This window comes from Triticum dicoccoides, chromosome 4B (genome assembly GCF_002162155.2).
Source record: "Triticum dicoccoides isolate Atlit2015 ecotype Zavitan chromosome 4B, WEW_v2.0, whole genome shotgun sequence".
NCBI classification, from domain to species: Eukaryota; Viridiplantae; Streptophyta; class Magnoliopsida; order Poales; family Poaceae; genus Triticum; species Triticum dicoccoides.
In genome coordinates, this window is record NC_041387.1 from 351299904 (window position 1) to 351310348 (window position 10445).

Sequence of the window (10445 nt, forward strand, 5' to 3'; positions counted from 1 at the left end):
GTCTTCGCCAGGTTTGAGTCTCGCGTCCTGTAGTCCATAGAATCAGAGAGCCAACACAGTTAGGGAACAAAAAAATCATGCATGCACCATTGCAGGATCCCTCACCCCAAAGGCACCATCTTGAACATATTGATTCCTCTCATCTGGACGCAATGCTAGTTAAAAATATTTAATGTTGCAAGTACTGTGTTGATATCTCTATGTGGCGTACCCTTTTCTTGGGTTTGATTTCACTATGTCATGTGTGTAGTGGATCAGCAAATCAGCAATGAATATATGTGAATTAGTATGAACATGTCACGAATATGCTTCCCCATTTTGGTAGCAACATCAAGATAATTTGTATAACAACCTCAAATATCCATGCTTCCACTTAACACTATTTATGTACCAAGCGCACCCGTTTCATGCTTCTTACCCAGGTGCTTTTATAATGTACTCCTTCCGTCCCATAATGTAAGACGTTTTTTGACTCTAGTGTAGTGTCAAAAAAACGTCTTACATTATGGGACGGAGTGAATAATTATTTTGCTTCGGGGACTATAAAAATGCTTCCATTTACCAACAGAAATTTGGTTCTGTTTCGAAACATGCCAACACAGAAGATGCATCCTCATCTTGCTACCAGGCTTACTTCTTGTATCCATTCTCTGTTTTCTATGCTTCATACCAATATTAGTTATGTTGAGTTCCCATGTTTTCATGCTTCCCGTAATTTTATGAGAAATGTGCCTCCCCATTTGGCGGCCATTTTTGTTTTCTTTATTTTTCAAGTTTCCATGTTTCCAAGTAATGCTACCTACGAAACCAGTGCTATTTTACTTCTAACCTCGGTGTTTCTACTTAGTAAACATTTAGTTTTGTTCGTCTATGAAACTGCTTCCATCCATTAAGTGATAATCTGTTCAGTTTGTACGCTTGACAACACAATAGATGCATCCTCAAGATGGTACCGATCTTACTTTCTTATCAACTATTAATGATGTACAGTTCATACCAAGTTCGCTAATGTTGATTTTCCATATTATCATGCTTCCTACATTCTTGATGCACCGTGCTCAACAAATTAAATAAGCTTTCTTTATTTTTAGGCCGCGTTCGGCTCCTCTCCGCTCCCTCCACTCCGCTCCGGAGCGGACCAGGTGCTAGCTCATTTTCGCGGAGCTGCAAAAACTGAGCTCCACGACTCCACGGAGTCGGAGCGGTGAGGAGGGATCCCGAACAGAGCCTTAATGTCTTGCTTTCATACAAGTATTTTCCTCGGATAGGGAATGTATGATTCATCAAACGTATGCACCTAAATCTTGCCCGCCAAGATCATACCTGTCAATCATGTAGATTTCACAAATCAAATTTCTATGTCTCCATTGCATGATAGCATAAAATCAGTTATTTGTGTTACCAATGCTTCTTATTTTTATTTTGTTTTCTCACATATCTTTCCATGGTGACGAGGGGGGTGCCCGAAACCAAGGCCGGATGTGTCTACTTCAGAGGCGACGAGTCAAGTTCGCACTTTGATCGCCATGGCTCAGACGTTTGGGGTATACAACTTCAAGGGTGGCACAATGAAGAAGATCAGAACGCTCGGGCAAGGGCACCTCAACTTCTTTGGGGATCACACCTTCCCTCACATGATGGCTAGTTCACTTTTGAATTTCCAACATTTGAAGTATGGAAGCAATTTGACTTCTCCTATTGAAGCATACTCTCCATTTGGCAGTAGCATTTTCTCCGCGGCCAAATCACTAATTTGAATTGGAACCATGTGTAATTATGAATGGAGATATTTTATCTCTTCGATGGAAGCAAGATACTATTTATTTGGAAGCAATTCTTTAGTCAACGGAAACAAGGTCGTGATGCTTCTCAAATATGTGAAATAATTTTCCCTCAAAAAACATGTGGAATTATTTTTATTTTGATGGAAGCAAGTTTGAAGCAATTATCTAGTTGATGGAAGCAAGATAGCTAGTGTGATGCTTCTAAAACAAAATATCAAGTTACATAGGACATAAAATGTCAAATAAATCCAACCTGATTTCATTCACCAGAGAAGCAAATTCTCCGCTGATCTATATTTTTAAAGTAAGTGACAGATACACAAGATTATAAACAAGGATGCAAATTTGGATAACCTATGCAAATTTGGATAACGTTTGTGAAAAAATTGCCCTAAAATCTGTAAGTCGTTTCCTAAAACAAAGGATCCCATGCATATCGGCAATAAATCCCACCCATGTAATCAGGGGAACAGATACGCATGTACATAATTGACGGAAGCAATCCCAGGGAAGCATCGATCGGTAATTTCGTGCAGACCTAAATCAGAAGATCAAACGTACATCCTGCTTCCGAATCCAACAGTCTATGAGTTGTCTGATGGATGCATTTTTTCAGTAGTCTGATGCCTAGTGGTGCCCTTAAATCTAACATGTTTGTTTTGTTTTGTTTGTGTGAATGCAAGCTAGAACACAACAGGGCCAAACTTCATATTACTCGACCCAAAATTGTCTGAAATTCTCTTCAAAATGGCGGAAGAGCAGTTATCATTCATACTCTCATTGTAATGTTCATTAATTGCTCAACACATTATTTTTGTTGACATGAGCACAGCCGTTAGTCCTAACCCACAATATACAGGTGAGGTCAATACTATCTGACAAGAGTTGTGAATGTGTTCCTTTCGGGACATGGTATGCTACATGTACAATTTGCTATATCTACTTCACATGGGTTTCAGTTTCAATTTTACATCCCGCATCTCCTGAGGGCTTGTAGAATGTCAACCACAAGACACCTTTCGTTGTTTAGTGACTCTAGCCAAGTTCTCTGAAACTGCCCGGGTTAGGTTCTGATCCTCAAATCTGATATCCAGATTAAACCTGAGAAAGGCACATGATACTGGGTTTATAAGCAGCATAGATCAACTAAAGGCGTATGGAAAAAAGAAGAGGTGAAGATCTCTACAGTTCTACGCTCAAGGATAGAAAAATTAAGTGCACCTACTTGGGATCGAGGGTTATTTTCTGAATTTCTTTGACAGCGGAACTTGCTGCATATAAAGCTATCTTTCCAACCTGCATGTTTGATGACAAAACTCGTAAGGTTCCTTTTTGTTCCGAACGGTAAGTGACATAGGCATAAAGCAACTGCTCGATGACCAGCTCAGTTGTGAGGTACCTCAAGCATCTTCAGTTTTGCATCATGATGATTTGGCAGGCAGCGTATCTCTTGGCCCATACGAGCCGACTCCCGCAAACTCTCAGGCGACAAAAAATCCAGAGCCAACTGAACCGTAGACTGAACCATTTTTAACAAAAGACGATGTAACTATATTTGCATACGATGAACCATTTCAAAGAGTAGATCATCCAAAGCAGTAAGGTTCAGTATAGCAATCTGAGATAGCACAAAATCACTTGAAGCATACCTGGAGATTTTTTACTTGGTAAGGACAGCCAGCTGGAATAAAAACAGCCTCGCCAATATGTTGTTCAAATGTCCAAGGTTCAATTCCTGTAAGAACGTACAAATACAGGTGACATAACGCAAATTAAAAATATACAAATAAGATGCAGCTAAATCATTAGTCTGCCTCGTATGAGATATTACTAGCATACTGCTTGGACTTCGACAATTCGCGAAAAGGGGGGGTGTGATTTCTTGCCACTGCTTACTTGGGCCTTCAACAATTTGCCTCTGGCTACTTTGCAATTGATATTTTGCACTTTTTAGTTGGGACTTCGAGGATTTGCCTCTTACAGGTGGGGCCCACATGAAATCCCCAAATTGCCCATGTCCTCGCTCGACCAAGCCAACAGACAAGCTCTTCCTGTTTGTTCATTCCCCATCTCTCTTGTGACTTGCCACGGGGAGCGGATCCGGAGTTGGCGGCCATGGTCATCACAGTCCCCCCCTGTCAGACCAAGATATGATGCCTCTGGCTCTATCCGTCGCCGGTGAGCAATCCACACAGAAAGTGCTAGATTGATTATGGACGTCGATAACTGCCACACGTGTGGCAGGAAAGGAGACGCACCACACGTCTCTAATGCAAATAGATTGCCACGTCATCGCATGCATGCATGCGAGAATCTTTTCGGATTTTCAGTTTTTAAAATGTTTTATCTCTTAAATGAAAAATCCGATTGAAGATCCGTTTTCACCATTAAATCCCTCGCGACAAGATCTTCAAAACTAGATCTCATATCGATATATTTCGACAAAAAAAAATTTGGTTAAAAGTTGCCATGTCTATTGCACATGAATTGCCATGATATTTACACTGAAGTTGCCATGATATGTTTCAACTATTTTCTTTTACATTTAGAAGTAAATTTTAACATATTATAAAACGAAGAATTAAGAAACTAGACTTGCCATGCACCATAAACTAAAATTGCCATGATACATGCACTTAAAATTGCCATGGTTCAATAAAAAAATATTTTCATGGTCAAAGTACTGGAATTGCCATCATCAAAAAACTAAAATTGCCATGATCTACAAACTAAAATTGCCACATGGCAACTTTAGTTTAAGCACTATGGCAACTATAGTGTAAACATCATGGCAACTTCTGGGCAAAAAAAAAATTCGTTCAAACATATCAACATGGGGTCTAGTTTTGAAGATCTCGTCGAGACGGATTGATGGTGAAAACGGATTTTTAGTTCGCTTTTTTATTTAGGAGATAAAACATTTTTAAGCCGAAAACCAAAAAGATTTCTGCTGATGTCATCTATTCTTACGTGGCAAAATGAGTGGTGATGGAGGCGTGTGGGCGATCTGCAAACGCCCACACGTGTGGGCGTTAGTTTTTTCGTTGATTATTCCATGGCATCACGGCAAGCATGCAAGCAACTGATCGATTCTTCCATGGAAGCAAACACGGGATTTTGTGACGCTAATACACATCAGTGATTTATCCTGCTCCAAGCGCAAGGACTATGTGTTGCATCAGCTGTCGTTCAGAACACAAGAGTATACCCGGCTGACCACTGTGCAGCCAAGAGGTGCGAGCAGCACCAGCAGCACTACGTGCAGCAGCGGCAACCAGCAGTACCTGTTGTAGAACCAGTAGGTAGCCGCAGCGGCGAGCAAGGGCAGCACAGGGCAGGCGGGGCATCAGCGGCGGCGCTGACTGGCAGGGCTGCTGAAGCATTTGCCAGCGCCGTTCCGCTCCCCAGCCGCTGCGGCACACTCGGCTACACACGATTCAGGGATGCCGCTGTCACCGTGCAGGCCCTCGGGCTTCCTCTACAAGGGCCACCTATCGCTCGTCTCCACAGTGCCGGCCGTGCTAGTTCACGCCCACCCAGGACCTACCATGGGACCTCCTCTACAAGTTCATCTTCATTGGCGCCGGTAGAGAGAACTCGAGAGGCGGAAGAGCTGGGACACTGGGGATTTCTACTTATTTTTCTGCCTCTTCAGTCAAACAGGCACAAGGGTATTGTTGTCCACTGTTTTGTGCATATATTACATAAAACACTTGTAACTAGTACTATTGTTTTTGACTGAAAAGGGGCAAATTCTCCAACTAAGAAGTGGCAAAATATCATTTGCAGAGTAACCAGTGGCAAATCATCAAAGTCACAAGTAGTGGCGAAAAAGCATATTCCCCACCAAAAAGGATGTAGATAGAAGTATCGGGTTGGGATTTCCCAGTAAACAAGACCTAGCAAGCAGACATTTGATTGCTCTCTTTCAAGCAAAGAATTGGTAATAGTTACATTTATTGATTCGGTAGGAATTTACTCCCTCTGTCCCATAATGCACTAGTCAAAAAACGTCTTACATTATGGGACAGAGGGAGTAGATGGCACATCATCTGCTTGATGTGGTATTGCAATAAAGTAGTATCATGGATTGCCCAAGTCTGAGAAGTTGGCAAAGTAAATGAAATAAGCTGCTATTGTGCATCAGTGAAAGGAAGTCGGTAACTATTACATCTACCAACTTCAAAGTGATAATCTTTATTTGGTGTACTTACCATATTGATCCTTTAATACCCTTTTATGATGCTCCCTGAGATATACAGCTTGATCATAAATAGGATGCTTCACCTGAAACCAAAGAAATAGTATTCTCAACATAAACATATTTGACAAAAGTGGTTCAACCAAATTTGGCATAGAGTAGTGAGAAGTAATTACAGAGAGCATCGCCTGACTGTTATTTGTAAGTTCCTCCCAGTTAGAAGCTAAATATTTATTCAGCATCGGCACATCCTGCCTGCGGAAGACATCCCAAAGAGCACCAGGCTGAGATCTTTCTACACCATTAGTTTTTGGTTGCTCTGAATGTGATGAACTCGATAGTTCAGCAGAAGATCCTACAGAAGGGCTGCAAGACTTAGAAACTGTGTGTTCAGGTGATTGTTCCCCCATATCCAGATTCAAATTTTGCACAGGTGCATGAGCATTTACATGCACTGCCATCCCATTAGCAATCCTTTCCGGCTGCTCAGGTTGTAGACTCTTTGGACATAGGTAACGCATTTCAGCTCTATGCATTAACATGTGTACCTATATAGAGAAAAACATAGCATTAGCCATGTGGTGTATTTATTGTATTTCATTAATTTATTAAATTGCCAAGAAACAGATCAAAAGGTAAGTTGCGACATCAGCCAGCATTCTCTAGTAAACGGATGTTTGACTTCAGTAAAACAAAAAGAAATTTGAAGTGTAAATTATAGCAAAAGGGCAACTTACCACATCACCCATCTTAACCATCAGATTTGTCACTGAATCGCTTCTACCAGGTTGTTGCTGCCTTCCATATGCAATAAGCAGCTTTAGGCCTACTTCAGACTGTAGGGCATCTGGGGGTAACTTAGCCGCAAGGTTAAGAAAGCCCCACTTAGAATGGATAAAGTCTACTAAGGGAAAATTGACAATGAACTCTGGTCGCTGGCATAACAGAAACTCCTCTAATACGCTCACTGGAGGCCAATCTTTCAATTTCAGCATCATTAACTTGCCATCTTCTCCCTTGTGACCATCTGAATAACCTTTGATAAATTGGTTGAGCTTGATATGCACCTGAATTTTTTTTGTAAAGCAGCATATAGATTTTAGGATAGCCATAGTACACAAAGTGTTTAGTTTTCTACTATCTTCCCTTTTCACTTCTTCAGTCATGATTATAGGATGGGGTAATGATGTTTGAGAAATCCTTGTACAAACAAAAGTAATTTTCATCACCTACATCTCTTGGGGCGAAAATTATGCTTCTTACAGTCAAAGCCGACTAGCAACAGTAATATTATAAGTAATAGCATGCCACTTCAGAGTCTATAAACAGAAGTCGCAGTGATAAGATCATTTCAAATAGAAAGTGAACAACTGTTAGTTAGATAGATAAACTAGTAAGTAATACTCCCGTTTTACCTCTGATTGGTTTGAGCAGTCCACAGCTTTAACTATGGCATTTTCATCCATTTTTTCATCCATGATCTCCTGGATTCCTCGCCAAATACTTAACGGGTCCCAACTTGATGATAAAGAAGGCTCAAATGCATTCCTAACAATTACAGGCTCCCCATTTATCCAGTGTTTACGGAAATGGACAATACCCTCGTATTTTAAGTTCTCCAGTACAGAAGAGTACACAGAATTCCCATCAATACCATCACTATCTGAACATTTTGAGAGACCAAAGTTATGGCGACCAATTGAGTCCAATCTTCTGCTATCGTTACAGGATGAGCATCCATTCTCAAGATCATGTGCTTTGCAACCATTAACCATTTCTTGAGAACTCTTTACAAGCTTACCAATCCAGTTTATTTTGAATATTCGCCTTAATACCAGCTTTGAGGAGCCACAACCACCAGCCTCATGAGGCCCACAAGTGATGCTGCCATCATTGTTGACTCTCCATGTAGGAAACAAAGATCTGATGCCAATATCATTTGCATCTATCGGCTGTGGGAACAACTTATCGTTGACACTTGCTGCAGATGGTTCCAATCTTGCTCTGTCACTCGCACTATCTTTATTTGTCTCTACCACAGGACCTTTACTGTCAGCATATTCTCCTCTGACTACATTTGTCTGAGAGCGCCTAATGTCTCGACAACAGTCAAGGCATAAGTCATACAAACAACTTGGACAGTGCCGATGATAATCAAACACTGGCACTTTGCAAAAGTCACTGCAGAAAGGTAATTTATAAGGTATTACACTATAGCTTAAAATTATATTGTAGGAATAATAAAATCCCAATGATAAAAGCAACAGATAGAAGAATGCAAAAGCAGTACCAGCACATTTGCTCATCAGAATTCATCTTTGCCCTAATGATGTCCATCTTGGGCCCTATTGCATACAATATGTTATGGTGCTGTTTGAAACATGCAGAGTTACACAAAGGAGGGTAAGAGGGAAAATAAGGTACCATAAGCTCTTGTTTCAACACCTATTTCAAAGCATTGGTTGGAGTAAATCTGCTTTAGCACTGGAAGAACATATGCCAAAATGCTATGAAGATATTTCAACTTATCTACAACAGATATCTCCTGCACCCTTGCCTTAAAAGAACAAAAGAAGTGTTACATAAGAAAACTCATTAGAGGATGGAAATCAAATACATGGAAAGAGAAAAGGAAGAAAACTCCCAACAGGCAAATTTGGTTGGATGTCACATGTTGAAACACCTAAGTTAACCAACTTGTGGCATGCCACAGCTTACGCAATGTATGACAAAAAGATGTGTCAACTACATGTGGGGCATAGTGATCAAATAGTGGAACATGTTACAAGTTTGGCAAAGAAACAAACACTAAGCTAAGAAAGTCAAAGTTGGCTAACTTGGTGTTGCAACTTGCAAGCTGTGCAAATTGTGGAATTTGACTCAGTTAGAGCTATGGTTTAGCATCAAGAGGGCAGTTTTGTAAAAGTAACAGTAAGAATTGCTCAGATACCCTGCCATCAACCAAACATGCCCTACATACCTTAATTAAGTTGTCTCCTTGTAAGCAAAATTTGCAGTTACAAATGCCACGGCATGCTGGACAAACCTTTTGAATATCATCTATTGCAATGTCAGAGTACCTACATTACATATTCTATTAGTAAGAAAAGTACTAATGAGTCTGTAATCGAATCTATAAAGCCGAAATGGCCAAGTATGCACACCGTACAGTGTAAGGTGCCAACATACGCAAATTTCTAACATGCTAACCAAGCATAACCAATAGCAACAAAAACAAGGTGCTTCCTTGACAATGCAACAGTCCCCACGGTGAAACTAAAATTGATCTTGAGCAATATATTTTTGAGATCCTAATGAAATCAACATCATGAAAATATTTTTCAAGTCAAGCGCACTCTCATTTTCATATGATCACTCTAAATAAAAACTGTTACTGATCAGAAGTCAGTGGCTCGACAGAACTGTTTCTACTGTGACCCAAAATATGAGGGGGACTAGTAAACCTGAACGGAAGGTAGTACATGTTATTGTTAAGACCCAACACAGAACCATTAAACTCTAAGCAAGAAAATATTCTTCCTGTTTAGCCAGCTCAAAGAGCATGAAACATTAGCTGTTAGTCTGTCACCCTGAACACCTATTCATCCCGCAACCGTTGCAACTGATCCTCTTAGTCCTTAGCAACTTTTTCCAATGTGCACAGCCACTGCATGCTCCACTTCCTGCACTGACTGTTTCTCATACACTGATTGTGGAGTTCATAACTTGTGTTACCCGCATCATTGCCGTCAGCATTGATCGCCATCCCAGTTGTTTGACGGCGTCTCTCCATCAAATTGGTACTGTACCAAAAAGGTGTGTTTGTACATGATATTTTGTATAAATGTAATTGAGTGAGATCAGATCTTATTCTCTTTTCAATTAGGCCATATTGGGCTTGTTCTTGAGAAGGGACAGTCAGAAAAAAATAAATCACATGGGTTGTGGAACATTAACTTTTTATTGTTATGAACCAAGACAATGATTAATTTTTCCTTTAAAAGGCCAAGGCAGAGGCTATGCTTCTGAAATTACCAAGTAAAGACACTAACCAGGAACATCTCTATGTGCTTCAGCAACATGTTCCAACAAGAATGCCTTCCTCTAGGATTTGAACCAACATGTTCCTATGATTTGGCAGTTCCTATGGACAAGTGCCTTCCTCTAGGATGGAACTATTTTTGAATCAAGATTGACATTCTTAATAATAAGTAAGTGTAGGACAGTATAATCCATATCGCGATATACCATCTGGAGATGCAGCCGTCGCAATACCCCCTCCTGTCACAGCTGGTACACCAAACGGCATTGACACTCCTCCGGCATTGGTGGCAACTCGTCTTCACCTCCGCACAGCCTTGCAGCCCTACAGAGGCTCCCCCGACTAGCTCCTGCCGTCACCGACATGTATCACCAACCCTGATCAGCACCCAAAGCAGCGCAAGCCACACACACACACA

General features: G+C 40.8%; 1 protein-coding gene across 1 annotated transcript; it reads right to left on the bottom strand.

Annotated features, from left to right (window-relative positions):
• Positions 1–2510: 2510 nt before the first annotated feature.
• LOC119292670 (lysine-specific demethylase JMJ25-like) lies at positions 2511–10382 on the bottom strand (the record flags this gene model as incomplete). The annotated part of the gene is made up of 11 exons (XM_037571425.1): positions 2511–2885; positions 3010–3080; positions 3184–3303; positions 3434–3519; positions 5999–6533; positions 6723–7052; positions 7401–8166; positions 8276–8330; positions 8410–8542; positions 8966–9065; positions 10234–10382. Coding segments are annotated over 11 exons (2445 nt in total), but the record flags the coding sequence as incomplete, so codon positions are not given.
• Positions 10383–10445: the final 63 nt, after the last annotated feature.